The sequence below is a fragment of the Aulonocara sp. 'chitande type north' Nkhata Bay genome, linkage group LG7 (assembly GCF_057382095.1).
Source record: "Aulonocara sp. 'chitande type north' Nkhata Bay isolate Kocher_YH1m ecotype deep benthic linkage group LG7, A_spYH_male_GT1.1, whole genome shotgun sequence".
NCBI classification, from domain to species: domain Eukaryota; kingdom Metazoa; phylum Chordata; class Actinopteri; order Cichliformes; family Cichlidae; genus Aulonocara; species Aulonocara sp. 'chitande type north' Nkhata Bay.
Window position 1 is genome coordinate 13,534,273 of NC_141350.1, and position 24,166 is coordinate 13,558,438.

General features: G+C 38.4%; 2 protein-coding genes and 1 long non-coding RNA gene across 4 annotated transcripts; 1 reads left to right on the forward strand and 2 right to left on the reverse strand.

Moving 5' to 3' along the window:
* Window positions 1-247: 247 nt before the first annotated feature.
* Window positions 248-13,885, reverse strand: usp3 (ubiquitin specific peptidase 3). Of its 2 annotated transcripts, none has more exons than XM_086298721.1 (15): window positions 13,373-13,885; window positions 13,050-13,110; window positions 12,414-12,551; window positions 12,123-12,206; window positions 10,335-10,416; window positions 9,991-10,070; window positions 8,388-8,501; window positions 8,038-8,151; window positions 7,680-7,769; window positions 7,364-7,470; window positions 5,657-5,737; window positions 5,420-5,538; window positions 5,187-5,300; window positions 1,978-2,045; window positions 248-1,426 (listed from the first exon to the last, which is right to left on the reverse strand). In XM_086298721.1, exons 1-15 carry the CDS (start codon window positions 13,461-13,463, stop codon window positions 958-960), a joined length of 1,812 nt encoding a protein of 603 aa, XP_086154847.1. In that variant the 5' UTR covers window positions 13,464-13,885; the 3' UTR covers window positions 248-957. The 2 variants fall into 2 exon arrangements, with proteins under 2 accessions (XP_086154847.1, XP_086154846.1); XM_086298720.1 differs by having other exon boundaries at window positions 7,680-7,829; window positions 13,373-13,882.
* Window positions 13,231-22,192, forward strand: LOC147324720 (uncharacterized). Its single transcript, XR_015130218.1, has 3 exons — window positions 13,231-13,475; window positions 21,690-21,797; window positions 21,935-22,192. It is a non-coding gene; the product is annotated as an uncharacterized LOC147324720 (long non-coding RNA).
* LOC147324721 (thrombin inhibitor hemalin) lies at window positions 16,888-20,749 on the reverse strand. The gene is made up of 6 exons (XM_086298722.1): window positions 20,194-20,749; window positions 19,031-19,222; window positions 18,409-18,585; window positions 18,220-18,264; window positions 17,993-18,071; window positions 16,888-17,890 (listed from the first exon to the last, which is right to left on the reverse strand). The coding sequence occupies exons 1-6, from the start codon at window positions 20,288-20,290 to the stop codon at window positions 17,806-17,808; spliced, it is 675 nt and encodes a 224-aa protein (XP_086154848.1). The 5' UTR covers window positions 20,291-20,749; the 3' UTR covers window positions 16,888-17,805.
* Window positions 22,193-24,166: the final 1,974 nt, after the last annotated feature.

Genomic DNA, 24,166 nt, shown 5'->3' on the forward strand with positions numbered 1-24,166 from the left:
GAGCTGCTCGCTAGGTTAATATCCCTACTCCTGACTAATGAACAGATTTCTATACATGTTTTTCTTCAATATTCACTCCTGCAAAATCTTAACTTGGAACTTCACTTTATTAGTTTTGGTCTTACCATCTTTCCTTGTGACAGTGCAGCAACCACCACCTAACGTGAACCGTGGCGTCTTGTTTGCCTTTTACTGCAGCGGGTCGGCCGGTTGCCGTCGATGATAAAAACAGCCCAACACAAACATCTTAATAAAATGTTCTCCATTGTATTCTGTCATGTTCATGTTGCCTGGTACACATTTGAAGAGAATTTCACTTCAGGTCCCCGTGTATGGCCATTTCAAATCAACATAAAATGTTACATGATACTCCAGCATCAGTACAGGCAAACTTTTTGAGAATGATCACTTCTTTTTACATTGGTTCTGGTCAAGAAGTTAAAACAACTTTCTAAAGCCCTAATGAGCACCAGTCAGTCAAATGCATTGCATTCTAAATCTTAAAATATCCTCTAATGACTGGAAAACAGAACTACTGGGCTCTTAAGGTGAAAAATATGACATGTGAAACTTTAAAAACAATAGAAATGCCAAATATTACACAGTGTTCTTGACAATGAATCTCTTCAGTCTAGGCTAAACATTGGACCAACTGAGGTTTTCCAAGGCTAAAGCTTCAATACGTTAAACTTTAAACGATCACCTTTGGAATCTATTGGATATGGAGAAGTCTACCTCGGTATGAGGGCACATCATCGAGAGAAAACATGCAAAAAGTCTACTAAACAAATTAAGCAGCAAGTTAAAACATGACGCTTTCAAACAAATCATAACACAAGAGTGAAAATGTGAATGTTATGTGAAAATTATAATCAAGCACGGTGACAAATGTGATTGAGGTGAAGTCGAAACAAAAGTCACGAGCTGGTCTGAGGCAGTGAAATCTCAAAGAATTATTTATTGTGCAACAGTTTGTAGAGCTTGGTGAGATTCTTCTGTTGCAGCCTTGTCTGAGGTATCTGCATCTGCTGCAGCTTTCACTGATACTGTGTCACCCTCAGCCAGTGTAGCCATGTCTTTGTTCACATCTACCTCCTCTTTCTCGCCCGCGACGTCCTCGTGTGACGATGCTGCGTCCGCAAAATCCAGATCTGTAGCTACCGTATCGGCTACGACTGTGTCCTGAGAAACTATTTCTGGAGAAACACTGTCCACAGCTGCAGCGTCCACGGCAGGCTTATTCGTGGCTGTGCTGTTTGATGCGCTTGTGTCAGAGGGCACCTGACCAGTCCTCTCTACGTAGAAGAGGATGTAGGCTTTGGCCTTCCTCACTGTATCCTCATTGGTCAGAGTCACTGTGCTGTCGTTGAAGTGGTACCAGTGACCCTCATGGCTGCCGTACGCTGTATAATGCCCCGACCCAACCCTGTGAACACAAACACACGTCATATTCTGCTGCCTGCTTTCATGCAAGAGTTCATCTATCGTTGCTGAAGCAAGAGGGGAGAATTCAGCTCGACAATATATCAGCAGTGCAACACTGCCACCTAGAGGCCAAAGACAAAAGCACTTTGATTCTGTTTGAATCTAAATGTGTTTTCAAGGACTTGAAGCCTAATGCCTTTTAGCGGCTACATAAATTTTTAAACTGCAGCTTTCACAAAGCGGATGTGATCCGGCTATACAGTAACTCAAAGCTGGCAGATAATAATGCACAGATCCATAGCCCAGTCTTGAATGCATGTTAGGATTCAGTTCCTTATTCTTCTACAACACAAAAAATACACTTGTACAAAAAAACAAAACAAAAAACAAAATATGGATCAAGCTGGCCCTTTTAAATCAGTTATTAATTATAGCTTTGATTCATGACCTCTAAACATGGATGCTTCTTGACTAAGAAAGCTGTGTAATTACCGCATTTTACGCCATCTAACAAATCAGGAAAGCCAGACTCAACAATGTTAAACTACTCACCCAGATCCATGATGCACCACGACAGCAACAAGGTCATACAGGCAGCTCCCTGGTAATGACTTCTCTGGCTGCAAAAACAACAGAGCAAAAGGAAAATGCTGTGGAAATGCCCTTAACACCTGGAAGTGGATACAAGCCACAAACTGGCAGACAGATAATAATCAAAACAGTTTACACTCCTTCAGTTATGAGTAGAGATGTACGCGATTAATGGACTACGTGTTTAAACGCTGCTGCACTATCTAGTCCAGGGGTGGGCAATCTCAGTCCATGAGGGCTGGCGTCCCTGCAGGTTTTAGATCTCACCTTGGGTCAACACACCTGAATCACATGATTAGTTCGTTACCAGGCCTCTGGAGAACTTCAGGACATGTTGAGGAGCTAATTTAGCCATTTAAATCAGCTGTGTTGGTTCGAGGACACATCTAAAACCTGCAGGGACACCGGCCCTCGTGGACTGAGATTGCCCACCCCTGATCTAGTCAGTACCAGAATTACGAGTCAGTTAAGCCTGTTTTTCTTATTTTATTCATGTACAATAGCAGTTACTGGTTGAGCTGGGATACAGGGACACTGACCACTTCCAGTTCACCACACTTTCGATGGCAGTTGAACAGATTAAAGCAAGTAACAACCATGGTAACAAGGCTGTTTTGCAGTATTTTGATGTTTTAAAAAACAAACAAACAAAAAATAAAACAAAGCAGTTGTATATCAGCTTCGCCGGAATAAACTGGATTAGAGCCAAGCAGCCGAGGCCAGGTGTGACCACATTCTTCATGTGGAAGCTCCCAGAAAAGAAGGTCACTGCTGCTAGCACTGCTGAACTCACAGAGCCAAAACAATCTCACTCAGTGTGTGTTTGCAATGGTTTAAATTCTGTTCACTTTTTAATGTTTTCCGAGGATTTTTCTGTCGTTTTGACTAGACCAGTTTTTCCTGTTATTTAGCAAATTAGCTGCCAACATCCCGAGCTCTCACTCATTGCTTGTATTTGTGTACATGTGTTGTTTGACCTTCTGTGTGAAGAACAATGTACAAGACTATTTTTATCTGTTGACAGAGCAAAAGGAGCAGATCTGCAACTGAGCTCTTGGACTGAAAAAAAAAAGTCACACAAACATTAAAGATTTATGTTTGCTAATAATTTTAAAGTACAAACCCAATTCCAAAATAATGTAAAAACAAAAAAGAAAAAAAAAAGTTTTACTACTGTTTACGTTCAACTCCATCTTGGATTGCTAACTCAGGGTTGGTGGGCTCTACCGACTTTCCTAATGAGAAATAAAAGCTGAGTGGGCATTCCACATCAAATTCCATATGGGAACTCAAAAATCCTGAATTCTGGCTTATTCACGAATGCCCCATTAAAAGAACAGCCGGAGAAGCAATTAGCAACTTATCCAGTTAATTGGCAACAGATGATTGGGCAAAAAAAGAGCATCTTAGAGTGACAGAATTTCTCAGAAGTAGACAGAGGTTCACCAATCCACAAAAAATGGCATCTAAAAAAATGTGTAACAACTCTTTATCTGCAGTACATAATAATGACAGGATTCACAGAATTTGGAGACAAAGGGACAAAGCTTAAAATCCATATTGGATGTGGTGATCTTCACTCAGTCAGCAATGCATTAAAAACAGACATGATTCTGTCATGGAAAACTCCATCATACAGAGAAGCAGCCATATGTGACTTTGATCAAGAAACCTTGCAGTTTTCTCTCAGCCAAAGCTCATTTAAAAGACAGACAAATCAGACAAATCGAAATTTGAAATCCTTTTTGACAGTATGGGAGTGCACGAGTGACTGGAACTTGAAATAGGCCTTGGAAAGACACCATCAACACTGAAAGGCACATATGGGTTTTAGAGCATCCAGATGACATCTTTTTCAAGGTTGGCCTTGCATATTTCAGCAAAAAATGCTAAACTTTATATGTAACCCTGTCTCTGCTCCTTTGAGATGTGTTGCTGTATATAAAATATATAAAATTCGCTTATATATTGCTTAAAAAGGTACATTTTCTCAGTTTAAACACTGGATGTGTTTTCTATGTTCAATTATGAATCAAATATGGATTTATGAGACATTGGCATTTTACAGTGTCCCAACTACTTAGGAATTGTGGTTGTATGTTAGGAGAAGCTCTCGTATTATAACAAAAAACTGACATACTTATTGCACAGCGGTCAGAAAAGCGATTTGCTGTAGAATAGCACCCCCTGAAGCTCTGGAGCATTCAGACAAACAAGATTAATACTTGTCACAAGTACTCTGAATTCCAGACCTTACATAAAGATCTAATCAAAAGCAGTTTATGCCCAGTATAAAACTGTTTGCACTCTGAAATGAAATGAAATAGACACTCCATGTCCCCGAATCAGACATAGGTGTGAATCAGCCATCACAGCATCTTGCAAAGTTGTGAACACAAGCACGGACCTCCTACGTAACCAGCTGGAGATCTATCAGAAAGTCACAAATGCAGGTGGTAACCACTGATCCAATAATGAAAAATGCATTTGCTACAGATGGTAGTTTAACAACCCAGGTCTGTGCACTACTGTTAATAATTTAGCATATTTCTTTAATACTTTATTATCAATCAGAGCACTCGTGTACATTTTAGGACACCAGCCTCATCAACCAATCACAATCAGTGTCACTGCCAACAACCACAATGTGTTTTTACCATTGTGTTGATATAAATTCTTATTTAGATAAATGTGTGTTACTTTTTTCAAATGTATTTTTTTTTAAGTAACAAAACTATAATGCTTCATTACAAAAAATTCAAACTAGCATAAGTAAACTACGTTCCTGTTGTGATCTTTCCTACCACACTGACTTGGATACCAACAATTTCCACAATGGTAATTTCTGTGAACTTGTTTTTCTGTCGTAAGAGCAGAAAAATGGAAAAAGATGATCATCACTGGCTGTACAAGTGTTTACTGATACAGCACTGTGAGTTTTTAGGAGCCAGCAAAATTGTAGCAAATTTCTGCAAACATTTACTGCAGTTTTTATGAATTTTAGCTGGTGTGTTTTCTCACCAACCTACTCTGGCCTTTGTATTATCTGCCATTAAAAGCATATCTTACGGTCTCCTGATTAAACTGCAGATCAGCATTTGATCTGACTCTTAAATGTAGCTGTTGTGGAAAAACAAAGAAAATAAAAAGGCTGTGAGTGTTGGGCTCACCTCAAGTAAGTAGCCTCTCATGTCCAGACCTTTCAGTGGAAATTCTACATAGGTATCCACCTTGTTTCTCAAAAAGGCAGTCCAGTGGAACCGTTTTAGGTGCAGGCACAAAACCTATGAGTAGAAACAAAAGTGCAATTTATTTAAGAAGTAAAAGCAAACATATGTTTTTATAGTTTAATAGTAGATACAGTGAAGTGTATATTAAAATATATATATATATATAAAAAAACCTTTGGCAGCTTCTGGATCCAAAACTTCTTGGTTGATTTCTGTCTCTTTTTACACTTATGGCAGTAATACAGCTCTGTGTCATCGAGTTCTTCCAGGTCGGTGAAGCTATGTAAGCAGTCTTAAAGAAAAACAAAAACAAATACACACAAAAAAATTGAAAAGCTCTGAAGAATTTTAGTGTCACAAACTTTGAAACTAGGCCTATAAAAGATCATTTTTGACTACAAGAAACTTACCACGTAGAGTGCATGTTGGCACTGGCTCTTGGTCCTTATTTCTCTTTTGTCTGAACTGACTGGGAATGTCCAAAGACAGATCTGAGTAAAAAACACACAAGGGGAAAAACATGACGTGTCACGCACCATCAGGCTATATCAAGTTTAACTCTATAACTCTATAATAAATGGCTTTTCATTCATTTATTTGCTTTATGATGTAGAGCAACAATAAAAAGATTTGCTACAGAAACTAGAGATGGACCGATCCGATATTACGTATCGGTATCGGTCCGATACTGACCTAAATTACTGGATCGGATATCGGAGAAAAATAAAAAATGTAATCCGATCCATTAAATATCACGAAAGCACCTCACAAAACTTGCAACACGCCGTAACTCACCTCAGAACGTAGGCATCACGTGATAGAGCAGCTGTGGCATGCAGGACCTGTTGGTGGTCTGGATAGCATTTGGAGCTTCGCTAGCAACCTGGCATTTCATCTCCGACAAAGTTATCCCCGAGAGAAGTAAAGCAAGTGTGTAAGTCCATCTCTGAATGTTTGTAAAGCATTCCCACGTTAAGCTTAACAAGCGACTGCCTCTCGCTCTCCGGCTGCTACTTCAATCGTGAAACTGCTTAAATCAGCTGATCGGCTTTTCTGTCGCGAGTCTGTCTCTCGTTTGTTTTTGGTCCACTTTGCGCCAGAAAGAGCAAACCAGCGGCTGAACAACAGCAGCACGTTTAAGCTTGATAAGCTGTTGTTAGAATTTATTTAATATTACTTTCTACACCAGGATCTTTTTCTACGTAGCTGACGGCTGGTAACTGTGCAGGGGCAGATCTAGCAAAGTTTAGCCAGGGGGGCCGATAGGGCATTAACTGGGAAAAGGGGGCACAAAGACATACTTTTCTTTCTTATTCTCATTTAAAATGTCTAGCTTTTAATAAATAATTATCTGACACCCAAAGTTTTAATTTGATGTAAAATGAATAGAAGTCAATTACTGTATATAGTGACTATTAAGTCTAATATATATACCCTAGTAAGCTATAGTACTTTTTACTTTGGGAAGGTACCATCTGTGCAGTCTGCAATTTTGTTGAAGAAAGATGTTGAATCTATTTAATATTTCTTGAAAAATAATTGATTTCTGTGCATTTTTTTTCACACTGCATCAAATTAAGGTTGATTACGTCGATTAAGCATCATGAGGTGGCGCGTGAGGGGTGGTTCCCTATTTTTTATTTATTTAATTTTGTTGTTGCTGGGAGTTGGAACCCTATTAGTTAGGTTGCTTAATATTTACGCTAAGTACTCTTTAAAATACCAGAATAGGGAGGATGGTGTAGGTCTAAGTTTATTAGATTGATCAGTATTGCTGAACTATGAAATATTTTTTTTGTATACAGGTATAACAGAATAGCTTTAGTGTAGTTGTTGTTTTAAACTTGAGTATGAACTTGCAGACTTGCAAAATGCAGCAAGATATTTTAAAAAACAGTTTTGTTGATTAAAAAACACTATATCGGATTCATATCGGTATCGGCAGATATCCAAATTTATGATATCGGTATCGGTATCGGACATAAAAAAGTGGTATCGTGCCATCTCTAACAGAAACCCAAATTTATTTTTGTGTTATCTTGCCAAACACTGACACATGAACTTTGCTGTATGGGACAACAAAAGCCGCTCAGTGTGTGGTTTCGTTTATGTCTTACCAAGAAATGGATCAAACTTTCGAGATTCTGTCCCACAAATTAGGCAGTTGACTTCATTCTGAAGTATACCACCAAAAATGGATGTCACAACACTGGCGGTCCCATTTCTGTAAAGAATAAAAAAAACAAAACATGCAGTAGCTTTTACATTCAAGTTATAGTGACTTACTGCTAAATATGGTCATGCCGATAGTATATTGTTACAACTAGTCTGTGTTAACTGGAAAAAAATAGGAAATATTAACTATATGCAAAAAAATTCAGGATCCCGCTGAGACAACAAAAGCAAAATCAGTGTATGGTTAGAAGGACTCACGTGCAGCATTTGCCATCTGTACTAGAGAGTCTGACTCCATCCTGAGGTGAGACTGGATGGGACGCCCCGTTACGGCTGTACTGTAGCTCCCTGTGGAGGTGGTCCAGTAAGTAACGCATGAATTCATGGGCATCCTGCTGCTGATAACCTCTGCACACACAAACACAGCTTTAAATTGCATTCATGCAATGACTCACAATGGTTTATTGCAGTTTTTTGAAACACAATGCACCTTTGTTAGTAGTGTGACTAAAAACGGTAACACTTCGGAACAACAACAGAAGTGAAACGGAAACAGTTTCCTGCTCTGCATTAGCAGCTTAACTTATAGAAAACAGTTTTTACAATGTGGGTGTACCTGAAACTTGGCATGATTTTCCATATGGCATAAAACAAGGAGTCTGGACTGAAGGCGGTCTGGTTCCCTTGCCATAGGGAACAGAGAGTTTTCCTGAATTCCTCCACCAAAGATCTGTTCAACATAAAGAAACTTTATTTTAGACTTAACCGAAATAATTTTCTGGATTTTTAAATTATACCTGATTTTTTCTTCTTCATTTGCCTACCCATCTTTTCCTTTTCAGCAATAACATTAGAACTGGATGCCTTACAGAACCACTCACAACTAACAATGTTGCCAATTTTACTTGCTGAAATTAACGTTAATTATTGCCCATAAATCGTCCCTCCTTCAGAAGAGGACCTTACACACTGTTGTCCCCTTGGCTGCGGGTGTGGTACATCCTTCTTCCTGCCGTCTTACCACTGCGTAGAGCCACAGCAGGCAACTCCTTGAAATAGCAGCTGAACTGCTCGATGTTGCTGTCAAAGAAACAAATTTTGCCATCAGTCGTCTCAAACGTAACATCAGCAGACAGCCGACAGGTCACGAATTAAAGGAAAGAGCAGGAGAGTGTCAAAATAAAATGCTGGACGATTAAACGCTGGGAGAACAGGTTCAAAGCACCTTCGCATTCTAAAAGTCTCTAAACCTTTAGTTGAAATAGCAATGTCCCAGTATGCCCCATGAACTGAAGCAGTGTTATCCTGAAAATATGGAAATGCTTCTAGTAAAAATACCCCAGTATAACACACCTACCAGATCACCTCACTATAGGGATCGAGGATCCAAGTTCCAAATACACTATATGCACAAACGTACTGGGTGACAACATCTGCAGGAGCTTCTGTATCTATTTGCAGATACAGTATAACAGGCTTTTGACAATTTTGCCCGTTCATCCAGAAGAGCCTTTGTGAGGTTAGACACTAATGTTTAACAAGAGGGCCTGGCTTGCAATCTAAACTCTAATTCATCCCAAAGTTATTCAATAGGGTTGAGGTCGGGCTCTGCGAGACAGTCGAGCTCCCTTCTCTAAAGGTTCCCACACAGTTGGATACATTTTTCACAAATGTTGGTAAAGGAAGAGTGCATGGATAGGTGCTTGATTTTATACAGTGGGGCAAAAAAGTATTTAGTCAGCCACCGATTGTGCAAGTTCCCCCACTTAAAATGATGACAGAGGTCAGTAATTTGCACCAATTACTGCAGGTGGGGGAACTTGCACAATCGGTGGCTGACTAAATACTTTTTTGCCCCACTGTACAGCTATGTTAAAGGGCCTGAATTCACTGATTAAGAGGTGTGGCTCAAAGTTACATATAATATATGTACATGCTTTCAAACAAAGTTAACTTCATATTTGAAGGGATGATGCTGGAACCTAACATACATCCAACCTTTGGACTTTTAAAGCAAGAGTAAGTGTGGAAAACCTGAAAAAAACATGCTGTGGTCCACACAAGGTTTTAACCTTTGTTTTCATGTTTGTTGGCAACCATGAATGAAAAAAACTACAGCTGAAACTGTCTTAATACATCTAATTATTTATTCACTGACTTTAAAGAGGCAGCAGAAGTTGCCAGGTGATGACAACCTGACAAAATAAAATTCAAAGCAACAAATTTGCTTATTCGTGACATTTTTTAGATGTTCAAATTACTAATCAATATATTGAAAATGAAAAAAAGAAAAAAGATATTTTGCAAGAATACTAGCTTCGTTGTCTGTAAATGTGGAACCCCACTGCTCTAATCCTTTAGCATTGTGACTAAATGTGTATTATCAGGGAAACCTGGCCTTTGACTGTGTCTTGTTTCCAAGCAGCCTCTGTAATCCCCCTAACTGTGCCCCAGACTATATTAATAAAGGATGACTGCTCGTGGGGCCCTGGCTCTACAGGGGCAGAGCCACTGAATTGTGCCACAGACTCGGTTCATCACCCACATACCTCGTCCTCAGTGCACTTACCTGAGGGACTGCAGAATGGCATTCATGAAGCATGTGTTTCCAAGGTTGCGCAGGCCTGTAGCACATAGAGCCACGCCATCCTGAGAGAGACGAGTATATGTGCATGTTTAAAGCCATATGGAAAAATTCTGCTGTAAGCTAACATTTAAAGTCAGTTGGCGTACAGCTCTATAAAGACGCTGTGACTCATTTAATTGAAGCCCTGCACCACAGTGTAAAAAAATAGTCTTGCAAAAGTTTTAAGAGTGGTGCAGTCTTTTGTGCTGGGAGTGTGATTCTAAAGTAGCTGCTATCTTTACTTCTTTTTTCAAGGCAGCAAACATTTGCCTTGAACTATTACTTACACTGTCTTTTAACAGCTTGCCATCTCCTGCTGGGCTGTCCTGAAGTTTCCTTTTCCTCTGTCGCTCACCCATTAGTGCTGAACTGTAAGCAGAAAAGATTACTTGCGTCACCTGGATAAAGCAGATTACTTTGGTGCATGTCTTAACTTGCCTAGCATACTCTTAGAGTAGGGCTGCAGGTATCAATTATTTTAGTAATCAAGTAATCTATCGATACTGAAATATTTTTAAGTTGAACTGTTTTACAAAATTTCTAATGAAAAAACAAACTAAACTCTCTGATTGTTCAAACATGCCATACTGAATTACATTTTTAACTAAACATTTTGTTTAATGCAGAACTATAGAAATAATCTCAAGTAGAGTCAAAGGTCAAACTTGAATAAAACAAGATGTATATGCAAACTTGTCCAAAATAAAGACAATGTTGGATAATACCTCCCACCCACTGCATGACATGCTGGTCAGTCACAGGAGCACCAGAGTACCAAAAAGCACCACTGAATGACACAGGAAATCATTCCTGCCTGTGGCCATCTCCCTGTACAACTCATCCACTTAACACACTGTATACTGCAATAGCTACACCCTTTTTGCACATGCTCTCCTCTTATTCAGCTATTTATCAATAGTGACTTATATGCATACAAGTCATGTATATATTGTGTCTATTTCTTACTTAGTGTATTGTCTTTGTTACCGTTTATACTGGAGCACTGTAACCAAAATAATTTCCCCTAGAGATCAATAAAGTATTCTGATTCTAAAACTAAACTAAGGCATAAAAACTTACCTTTACTGTATTCTTGGAAGGCTCTTCCTATGTTGATGTTTTAGTGTTGTTGAAACAGACGTTTTGTAGACATTAATTAATACTGATAATAATTCAGTGTCCAGCTTAACAACCACCAAGACAATGACTCAGAATGTACTGGCCCATGTACATTTTTCATTGTATTGTTTAAAAAAAGCTATTTAATTAATACAATATTTTATATTACTTCAATTTCAATCTGAACAGTGTTACAAAAGCCTTGAAATTATTATAGTTTACTACACTCCATCCCCCCTTTAGACTCATCCCTGTTTGCTGCAGGTTTCACTTCAATGTAAAAACAGCCTTCAGTAAGCTGTATAATTTAAACATGGTGTTAGACTAAGTTAACAGTTCGTCTGCAGATTTTAATACAACTTCTGGAGGTTTACTGCAGATTTTTGCGCGGTGTAAAACAAATGGCGGTGGATGGAGCAGCTACAAAGTTTGTCTGAGTTTGTTGATCAGGTGCTTTGATGACGACCTCCTGCTAGCTGTTTCCCAGTAAGGATTTTATTGGTGATCACTGTTCCTATGATCACTGTTCCTGTGTTTTCTTTCACTCAGTCAGAGCTCAGCGTGGCTCCACCTCTGTATACAAACTCCAGCTACGCGTTTAATTATGTCGGCATCATCATCACTGCTGCTGTTGTGTTTTTGTTCAAAACTGGGAGCTGTGTGGGCTTAATGTTGTCAAACTTTTTATTCACATGCTGGTCCTTAATATGTTTGAATTTCTGTTTTTCGTGACAAATGCAGGTGAAAAACTCGTATTTATATCATTTAACACAATGGTGTGTGTGTGTGTTAAATGAACCATTGAAGCAAAGAATTTGCATTGACAATTTTTTATAATCGAACTACTCGATGAATCATTGCAGCCCTACTCTTGAGATATCAAAAAAAGTTGTCCTTTTTAAACAGTAAAAGGCAACCATGACAGTAAAATGAGGAACATATTGTTTAATACTTACTTTTCTAAACTCTGAAGATGTTCCCGCAACTTCTGCACTTGCCCAAGTTTGGTGTCGTTCACAACAAATTCATCACATCTGTAACTATTAAATACACATTAACAACAAAATATTATTATTACAAATATACTAATATTGTTACATCTTTCTCCGGTAGCATAGAAATGTGGAAGAAATTATTACAATCGATACAGATTTTAATAAAGTTGGATCATTTTATTTTTTTAAATGACAACACAATCCTCTGACTGGTAAGAGATGAGTCAGACTGTAGTCAGAGAGAACACTTACCAAAACACACTGTAGCTGCTGCAGTCCATGCAAACAGAATGATGGATTTTCTCTTTTTCATGTTTCTCACCCTTCCTTTGACTAACACAAAGGACTTGATTCTCTTCAAAGTGTTTCTTTGCATGCCCATTGACATATCTATGAGGAAAGAGACAGCTTTATAAACACACATCTGGAATTTCCTTGAAATGACTCAATAGTTATGCTCAAAAATGTATTTATTTTTAGTTAAAAGGTTTTACGCAATTACACAAGGGGAATGTTTTAAAATCAGAAGTGTTTTTTCCCGTCCCAGAAGTTTAACAAGTGTCTGTTGTGTTATAAAGCTTACAAATGTGAATTGAATTCTGGAAACACATTTTTTGTTTAAAAAAAAAAAAGGTTTGGCAGAATATTTTTTTACGTTTTATTAAACAGAATAAGCACAGGCTAGGGCCAGTAGGATCGATCATATTAAAATCACAACTGAGGGTTTTTCACAGTCATCTCAGTGACCACCGGCTGCAGTCTACACCGCTTTATTTAGTGTGTCCTTAAGTGACTGAATGATTGAAGTTGTTTGTCCCAAAGTCAATAGCTTCCTTAATAAAATTACTAAGAGGGCGGTTTAGCGGACAAAACAAAACCAAAACTCACCGTCCACAATGAACAATCAGACAGGTAAGGCAAATCCATGGACTTTTATTAGACCTGCAAACTGAACATAAAAGATGACTCCGTTTAATGAACTCGCATATGTAAATGAATAATTCTCTCAACAGCCATAAAGATATGGCGAATTGTGATTTGCCCTTGCGATATCTGCTGTTGACTCGTGGCTAGTGCTTACCTAGCAGACAGAAATATGGCAGTCTGCTCACAAGTTGGCATCCAAAAATACTGCGCACCGAGCTACGCTTATGTACAACGAAATTAATTTTACTGAAGTAAAATGAAAGACAGAAAAACGCTCCTCTTACCGTTGCAACACCAGGAGGACGGAGTACCGTTAGGGAACCTGGAAGAATCAAAGGCACCGCTTATGTTTGAGCTCAGATGAGGGCACTCCATCAGCTCACGATTGTGAGTGAACCGACTTTATAACCAGCACTAACACACCAACGGTACCGGGACCCGGGAAGCTAACAATAGTTAGCCAATTAACCTAAAACTAGCTAGCTAACGTTAGCAGATCTACTACTTCTGGTGGCGAACGCACGTTTTCCTGCTTTTGCTTACGCCGACGCGTTATGCAGCTATTGTATAGCTTCCATAATTTCACATTAAAACTGTTTACATAAATAAAAAGAGCCGCTGCTGCCACCCGCACATACTGTAAGATGAAATCGTAACCTTATCCTTGGTGTTAAGAGGTACCAGATAACTGCTGGCGCTTTCCACAAACAAATGGAAATAACTTGAGGAAGTGACGTACTGTCTGCCGGCTCACACACACACACAGACAAAGATTAAAAACTTAACCAGAGAATTTTTCCCACCACTTCCGTTTTCGTCCCCCCCTTTTAACTGCTGCTTAAAGCTGGCCAAAGCCACGTTGTAAATCGACCTTACTCTGGGACAGCAGCTCTTTCTGTCATGTTTACTGATATTTTGCTGCTCCAGTTTTTAACAAAACAGCAGCTATTTTCATTTTGAAATTGCATGTAAACGCATAAGTAGCTTATAACACTAGTAAAGGTTATGTTCTTAGTAGTTACACAAATATTAACATCAATTTTTGCCACGTCCTCTATAACGTTTTGTTTTGTTATGTTTTTCGTCGCAGGTCATTAGTAAGTTTCCCTTGTTTAAACCTCGGTCGCCAACACGCATGCGAGCTTATGATGACGTCTATTTTCGTGTTTCGGCATCGTGTGCTGTCCTGTAGGTGACAAAGGGGACTTTAACGTTTAAAAACTTTAACAGTGTCACCACGTAACTCTGCAATTAATCGCTGGGATTTGAGTTGTAGTAAATCTGAGGATAGAGATTGTTTGCCAAATTATTAGGGAAATGTAATAATTTGTTTCTTGGGCCTCACGACCACTTTACATCAATTTTGTAAAACGCGACGATACAAGATTATCAATATTTAAGATTTTTTTTATGTGGATATCATTCTGGTCAACTGGGATGTTGATGAAAAATTACTATTATTCAATCATACCTAAAAAATTACTTAATGATTTTGTTACCATTTAATAACCGAGTAAACGTGGACAGATGCTACTTCTACCTGTAAAGCTTCATGGTCTGTTAAAATTACATATCACTGATTAAGTAACCTATGAAAAAAGTGAACTTTTACCATTAACAACTAACAGATGAACCTATTACACAGTGTCTTTAAATGTAGAAAGTAGTCAGTAACTAGGGCCTTAATCCACTGACCACATTAGCTGAAACTGCAACATGTGCCTTTTGAATATTGGAGAATAGTTTCTAATATAATCTACACATAGCTAAAATTTATTTAGCATATTTAGGACTATGCTCCACATGAATACATTATAAAGTGAAATAACAAAGAAAAACTAGATCTTGACACTGGTCCCCTTTGCAGAAGGTGTCAAGTAATAAGCAGTAATGCAGGGTTCATCTTTCTTCACCTTTAAAGGTCCCAACGCATTCACCCCATTATTAAAAGTTATCATGCACTCACTTCTAGATTATTAGTTACACATTTCTAGTACCAGGTTGGACCCCGTTTTGGCTTCAGTGCTTCCTTAATCCCTTTTTGGCATAGATTGAACATTCATCACAGATTCTGGTCCATTGACAGATCCATGCTTTGGGGTTGTTTACCCCAAATTCTGACTCTGCCCTCCAAATTTTACAGCAGAAGTTTCATCAAACAAAGCAACATTTTTCCAACTTTTCTGTTGTCCCAGTTTTTTAATGAAGTCTCTCTTTCCCACCTTTAGCTGTCAGCAGTGGCACTTGATGTCGTCTGCAGCCGTAGTACATCTGCTTCAATGTTCGACATTCAGAGATGCGCTTGTAGATATCTCAGTTGTAACGACTAAGATCTGAGTTACTGTTGCTTTCCTATCTGCTCGAAGCAGCCTGACCATTTTCCTCTGACATCAGCAAGGCATTTTCACTCTGAGAACTGCCACTGTATAAATTTTCTTTTTCAGGCCATCCTCTGTAAACCCTAGAGATGGTCTGTGGGAAAATTCCAGTAGATCCCTAGTTTCTGAAATACTCAGAGCAGTCTGTCTTGCACCAACAACCATGCCACATTCAAAGTTGCTTAAATCACATTGTTTCCCCTTCTGACACTTGGTTTGAACTTCAGCAGGACATCTTGACCATGCATGTGATTCTCTTATTAGAGGTTTGCTTTAAGAAGCAGATTTCATTTATTTATTTATAAAGCACATTTAATGACAACACAGAGTTGACCAAAAAAAAAAAAGAAGTAATAATTAAGCAGTGACATTAACATCAACAACAGGTAAGAAAATTAAAAGAAAATTAGGATAAAAAGAATTGGTAACTCTCATGTAGTATCGAAAGCCAAAGTGAAAAAATATGTTTTAAGATGGGATTTTTAAAAAGTGACAGTTGAGGCCTTTCTAATGTGGAGAGGTAGATCGTTCTACATATTCAGCGCCACAACCACAAGCGCCCGATCCCCTCTATGAACCATCCTAGACTTGTGTAAGGTAAGATGTAAATGATCACTTGATCGAAGGGCTCTAGAGGGCGTACAAAGCTCTAAAAGGTCAGACAAATAGTTTGGTGCGTGGCCATTTAGCGCTTTATAAGTCAAAAGTAAGATTTTACATTTAATTCTAAAAGTCACTGAAAGCCAATGAAGGGAAGCAATCACCGGAGTAATATGTTGGTGTCTCTTCACACGAGTCAAAAGGCGGGCGGTCAGATGAATAGTAATTTTCACCTTTATTCTCACCCTAATAAAGTAGTGGTCTCACATGTTGTTTACTGATTTTTTTTTAAAAAATGAGCTCCTGCTGCCCACATAACTTTCTGAAAGTGTGGTGTATTTTTTCTACCATAGTCATGGAAATGAAGCAAAAGAATGTTGATTATCTACCCTAACCCCTGATTCTGTGAGAGTAGTGTAGCTCTCTCCTAGATGGTAAGAAAACACCAAAGTCCATCTGTACACATTACAGCCTGCATCAGGCCCAGAGCAGATACTGTATGTGTGTACTTGCATAATTCCCACATGGAAGTCAGGAAATACCAATGAATGAAAAAGATTTAAGATTGCAATGCAATATTGCGAAATCTGTGATTACCTCTCTGCAGATTACAAATAGTTCTATCCTGTTTGCCCAAAGCTAATTGTAAAATTAGCCACATGGAGGTGCAGATGACGAGATTGGACAAGGACCCATGTTTTTTTGTTTTTTTTTTAAAGAAAAGTCACCTTCTGCAGCATGGGACATTCTAGCCAATAATGCAGCTGCATATATCCCAGCTGTATTTCTGGAATTAACAGTGAAAAAAATTAACATCCAAATAAAAGAAACAGCATCTTTTATTGAACCAATCAGACAATGTTACAGTTGAATTTGATCACTTTTCAACTTTGCTCCAACTCAAACAGTACAAAAGCACCTTAAGAAGAACACCCTGTAAAGTAAAACAACGCTCAGGATATTTCCAGTCTTTTTGAACATTTATCCCTCCTCACTAACAAAAAATAGAAAAAGACATTAAGATCAATTTCTACCAGCACATTTATTAAAATCAAACATTCCATGTTCTGTGAATACTTTTTATACCCTGAATACAATACAAAATAAAGCAATACTAAATGAAGAATATGAAGATGTGAGAAGATAGGAAGGAATGCGTTTTTTATATTTAGATCATTACTGCCTGTGCAAGAGTTACGAATGCTGAGTAAGAAAACATAATCACAGAGAGTGCGTAAGACATCATTGTACAAAAAACAGTTCTAAATATACGTGCTGGGCTTCGAATTGGCACGTGCATTCAGACCTCAGACGTTTTTTCATCAAATCCCCAGGTGTCGATGCAGTTTTGGAAACAGTGAAATATTATGAGCTCAAACTACTAACAGCCTTTCAAGCAACAAACGAATGTGAACTTGTTTCCTGTCTCCTGCCTATGTTTGAATGCTTGTGTAAAACACTGCCTGGGTTCTAATGACCCCAAATTATTGATGCAAGTCTTTCAGGGTTTTTTTTTTTTGATTATTTAACTATTGCTACTATTACAACAATCTATTTTCTATTCATTTAACAATGACTAATTCTATTGATCAAAGCTTAAAAAATAATTAAGAGATAGAAATGAAATAAAACACAATATTTCAATAATGTAATGACTGTTATAAGGAAATCAAAACTAGTGGACGGATTATTGCCCAAAACCAAGCTGGTAAAATCTAAATGTTGCTCTTTGAAGTTTTCTATGACATTTCAATGTCTCTCTCTGCCTGAAGAGGCGCATCAGCCTGGGGCTCTTTACTTTTCCCAGCACCCTTCTTCTTTTTCCTACAGGAAGTAAAACGAGTATTAAAGTAATTGTAGAAAAATTGCCATTACCAGTGGGGAATGATCTTTCTTTTCGTTTAAGGCAAACAAAATTGTTCTTACTTTGACTTAAGCGTTAGGAAAACCACCGTTCCGATGATAGCAACAGCGATGAGTGCAAGCAAAACTCCACAGATGATCGCTGTTAAAGAGGGTGGCAGTTTAACAATAAGGTTTGTGTAAATGGATATGGTGCTAAGTAAAAAGCTAGTGAGAAGTTGACTCATAATAGTTAAAACAATCTGTTTTTCTCACATTATGTCCTTTAAGGTTAAAGTGTGTCTACTGACCAATTGGAGTGTCTGGCTCATCCTCCTCTGCCTCATTACCATCAACTTCAAACAAAAAACAAACAAAAAACATGTTATCGCACTGCGTGTTTTTTTTAAAATTAACACTGACTCATTAATTAATATTCAATAACATATTGATATATTAACATGTAACAGTGACAGTAAAAGAGAGATGTGTGTGCTCACCATGGATGCCAGCACAGGTGGAGTTGCAGCTGATAAAGTCAAAAAATCTGTTTCCATTTCCGAGGCATCCGGTCCAAAGGAATCTTTTGCATTTGTCATAAACAGAGTCATAGTAGTACCTCAGATATTTTCCATTGCATGTACCTTCCACCTTTTTAAAGTGGCAAGCTTTCCTAGCTGTGGGGAGAAAACATCATCGTCACTGATCACTGAGAGTATCCATAACAATGGCTGCTAATTAACTGATTGATTAATTATAACTGTAAGGCAAATCGCCCGAGTCATTTACTTATTTTTAGGAAGATGTGCTCTTTCACCACTTGGTGGCGCATTGCAAATACTCAATAGCCCCTGTCCTTCCTACAGCTGCTTAGGACTTAAAGAAATTGCATGTGGACAAAACTGTTAAAAAAGGTTTTTGTGCTGATAATATGCGACACAATGATCATTTTTCTTTTTTCTTCTGTCAGTTTCTCTCTCAGTCAGTTACACTGAAGGAGTTGTCTGGCCTAGGCCAGGGCTAGTTTATGTTCTTCAGAAGATGTTTTGTGTGTGTTTGGATTGGATTTTGCATATTAAGTTGTAAGTGGTTAGAAAACGATTTATTCAAAATGATTCTTACCATCCATAGGGTAGACATCTTCTGCATTGACTGAACAGTTTCTCAAGCACTCTCTTTCAGTTTCGAAACGGTTAGCATTTCCTCCTTCACCGTTGTACAGGAAAGGGCTGCACTGATCTTTGCTGACATCATAATACACAGCAAAGTTGAAGCTTGTTCCCTGACCCGCATCAGCAGGTAGTCGACAGAATTCTGTTGGATGAGAAAGAACATAATGTAAGAAACATTTTATATGCAAAAAAAAATTTGAGTGGATGTTTTGGTTTTCAAATAATACACATAATATAGTATACTCTAAAATATAATGTTCAAACAGAAATGTAGCTAATGTTTAACTAACCTCATCAGCAGAGACCAACTCCCTGTTTTTATGATGGCAATAAAAAGTATCATTTATGGCACATTTTCAGCTCTCCCGCCCTTCATAGGTTTCACAGTAAGGAAGTGGTTTCAAACTTTTTATAAACATAGTTAAACTTTAATTCAATTAAATATCCATTAATTTAACCTGCTATTACCTTATGGGTGCTGAAAAGCTGCACCCTTTCCTATTCTATTACTCTGTGGTGCAGTGAGATGAAGTTGTGCGTTAGTGTCGTTTTAGCTCAGCATGTCCATAACGGTCAGGCTCAGACAAACATGATCTCAGTGCTTTGTGCAGTCCTGAAGAATATGTAAATAACATTTACAGTATGGTAAACAGCCAGAGTGAAAACAGTCATTGTTGGCATCAGTTGGAAGTCGCTACATGACTTATGTCTCGTTAGACTTGCAAAATAAATATAAACATTTTTTTTCCTATTGAACTGATTAAAATAGGTCTAAGCAACACTCTATGTGATTCCACACACTGCACCAGTGCGTGGTGCAGTTCATCCACTCATCTCAGAAAAACTGATAACAGAATCGCCATGTTGGGCTGAAAGGACTGAAGGTGAAGCTTATCTATTTGATTCAGTTTTGGTCACCAATCATGTACATATTAAAAAACTAAACAAAAAAAAACAGCGACACAAGTCTCCAGTCTTTGTGATTTTTCACTAAAGATGAGCTCAGTGAGCTGAAAGCCTGGTTGATAATGAAAAGTAAACCTCACGTATAAAAAAGCGCTCGGCTATTCTTTTTGTTTAGCAAGTTAAAGAAGAAAAAAAAGTTTTATATACCTGGAATGTTGGAATAGCCGATTTGGAAGGCTGAGAACACAATCCCCAACACCAGAAGGCCCGTCATCGTGCTGCTTGCCTTTGTGCTGTCTTTCATGGAGTGAGAGAAGGTTATAAACTACAGTGGGAGTGGGTGGTCATAACTGACCTTTGGACCAGAGTTTCTCTAATGGGGACACCTTTAATCTAAACAAAGGGTAGTCATAGTGCTTTATTACATTTACTGTATAGAAGAAGTTAAAAACAGTTATTGCCACTCCTATTTTGTGTTATTGTGATCGCGTACAACACAGCAGAAACATACACATATACACTCACCGACCCTTTTTCAGGTACAGCTGTTCATGCTTGCTAACAGAAGTATCGCATTGCTGTAACTTCATGGATTTGGATATGAAGATATGGTCAAGATGACCTTCTGAATTTCAAACTGAGCATCCAAAAGTATAAGAAAGGCTCAAAGCTTCAAGAAACCAGTTTTTATATATATTGTTACAACCTGACTCAAAGGCAACATAAATATGGAGACCAACACCAGAGTTTCATAAATAAGAGGTTTTATTTGAAATTACATAATAAATAAATTAGCTAAAATAGCTGCCTGAGCTCTCCAAAGTCAGCCAGAGTCAGTTTATCCAAACCTCACTATGTGCAGTCTATTAGCAATTCATCCCAAGCAACACCGGAAGACCCTGCACTGCCACTGCAACGAGATTAGAGACTGCAGAGGGGTGAAAGCATATCTATAAAAACTGGTTTCTTGAACATTTTTTTTTTTATTTCAGACTTTGGGTTAAAAAGAAAAATATATTTGTCAATATAACTTGAAACAGCAAACTATAGAGATAGATGGGTCCCTTTTAATCACAAAGTAAAAATGCTGTTTGTGGAGGTAAATAGGTCCCATTTTGTTAAAGAAGAGGTTTAGAGCAGCTGTCCCCAAAACATGGGCCATGGACTGCTACCTGTCTGTGAGTTATTTGGTACTGGGCCGCGAGAGTCGAGGCTCAGGTGTGAAATTTATGGTTTTCAGGGTTTTATCGTTTTTTATTGTTAATTTTCTAAATCATTTTTATCATTAACTTGGTTTCCCTGGGTATTTTCCCATGTGTTATTAATAAATCTTCTTTCTTTTTTTTTGGTACTTGTACTGGTTTTATTTTGTTGTAATTATCTGCGACACCTTAAAGGCCGGTCCATGAAAATATTGTTGGACACAAACTAGTCCGTGGCGCAAAAAAGGTTGGGGACCGCTGGTTTAGAGTAGTCACTGTTTCCATATATTATTGTCCATATTTTGTCTTCATTAAGTCATGTTACATATTCAAATACATAAAAGTGTATGGAACTGTGTTTCTTTTGTGGAGGACGAGGAGACCCAATTCGCACAGCTATCTCCAAAGAGTTTGTTGAAGCGCTCACTCACTAAATGAAGGATGAGTTAACTCACACGATGAACTGTCATCTTTAAAAAGCGTCGTTTCCTTTTTACTCAGGATCAATAATTGCCTGAGGGAAAAGGGAGATTGAAAAGAGGGATGCTATAGAAGAGTACATCTGTGAGTCTCTGGCAGCAGCCATCATCCATCCGTCCTCTTTCTTTGGTAGGTGCAGGATTTTTCTTTGTGGCAAAAAGGATAAGACTCTTCGACCATGCATTGAGTACCATGGCGTGAATGAAATTACAGTAAAGAATAAATACCCTCTTCCGATCATTAACTCTGCCTTTGAACCATTTCAGGGGGCCACTATTTTCACCAAACTCGATCTCTGCATTTGGAGGGCGACAAATGGAAAACAGCTTTCAACGCTCCTTTAGGCCACACAGTAATCCCTTTTGGACTCACTAACTACCTGCCATTTTTCAAGCTCTAGTAAACGATATACTAGGGAAATTTCGTAAATGTTTTCATCTTTGTTTATCTGGATGATATTAAAATTTTTTCCAAGTCTCCCCAAAAGTTGATTCTGTTCATCTGGACATAGCTTTTTCAGTGGGAGAAATATTTCGTCACTCATCCAAGTGACTTCTTCAGTGAACATTGAAAAGTGAACATTGGCATGCTCGAAGGAGTGACCTTTGTCCTTTAGATGCAGATGGACGGTGTTGGGGACTAACGGAATACATGTACCGCCGTTACGTATTTAAAATACAAAATATGAGTATAATAGATACAAAATATGTATTCCGTTACAGTTACCGTTTAAAAAGGTGGTATTCAGAATACAGTTACTTTGTTGAAATGAATGGATTACACAGCAGTATTTTCCTGTGCCCTCTGTATTTTTAACAAAACACGCATTAAGAGGCTCTAATGCCTGTGTCTCAATCTCGCGGGCCATGTCACCCCTACTTGCATAATGACGTGAAGAAATATTTTTTTAAATTATTCACAAAAATGATTTAATATGAAGGCAATAGGCAGAGTGTTACAGGCATAGCCCTAAAGAATGTAGCGTCATGGGCAGTGTAGTCCGTGGTGCAGGGAGAATGGACTGCCATACCTGTTATGTGTCTGTAAACGCGAGGGAAGGAGAAAAATAGTCGAAAAATACGAGTTGTCACCGAGCAGAAACGGGAGCTGGAAGCATGTAAATACAATAACCACTGCAGCCAGAAAGAGTGCCTGACGAGCCAAGTTGTAAGTAAGCTATTAAGACTCGACCGTGTTCGTGTTTTCCTCCGAAACAATAAGCTCCGTTGGAGCAGCCTTTCAACGCCTCTCTCTGTCCCTCGCTAGCAAAGTTAACCCAGACAACAAAGTAAAGCTAGTTTTCGGCTACAAGCCCAACACGGAACCCGACGTTTTAGCCAGAGGCCCCTTTACGGATTTATGCCTTTACGGTTTGGAGCCGCAGACCTGTTTCATATATGCGCGGAATAGTTTGCTATACGAGATCACTGCAAAAAGTGCCTTACCTAATGTCCACCCTACTGTTACTTATTTTATATTAAGATTTAAAAATCTAGTTGGTATTCCTATGGTTAATAACCAGCAATAGTACATTTGTGTAGTTGTAAAAAGCATAATAATATATTAAGTAATCCAAAGTATTCAGAATACGTTACTCTCATTGAGTAATGTAATGGAATACGTTACAAAATACATTTTTGGGCATGTATTCTGTAATCTGTAGAGGAATACATTTTAAAAGTAACGTTCACTGCAGATAGTTTGAAAGAGGAGTGAAAGAAGCCATCTATGTCCACCTTGAACGACCATCTTTGAACAGAGGCGGTGGCTTACGACACCAACTGTCTGCCATCTATAATCCAGTTTTGAGATCCCTTCCCAGACGCTTTAACGCCCACTCACATCCTGGGCCTTCTGACCTCAGGAAATCACGTGATAGGGTGGGGCTCGGTTTCACAATGAGGTCACCTGAAACCTTGGCTAATTGTGACCTACACCCGTGGTGACACCTTGGCTCGTGTGATTAGGTAGAGGATCATTAGGGGGTCAATTGTTCCTCTGGAGGGGACACTCCTATAGGGCAAAAATCTGGGACTCTCCACCATTTGACCTTAGAACTGAAGAAGCTTCTCAGACGAGAGGTGGGACGTCTTCAAGCTACTTAAAGTCCAGACGCTTTTCTTTCCAAACTCCTTAGACTATGATGACCTGGATGACTGAGAACCTTCACAGACATATGTAAATACCATTTCCAAGGGATTAAATGTGCAGTAAATACCAATGGTCAAAATGGAAGACAGTCATTATTCACTTGCAAGTCATAATATGAACATGAAGTCAGTAAAAACCAATTATAACCAAAATAACAATTTCAGGAGTTCAGACGCAAGCTTAAACATAACCCTGACAGAAAACAACGAGAAGACATCAAGCTATGTGCTAATAACCTGGCCCGTTATGAAAAGTAAAATGAAAAACTTTTTATGTACCTAGAATGTCTTAATGTCAGATTTTGAAAGCTGAAAAGACAAACCTCCAAAACAGAAGGTGCTTCATCT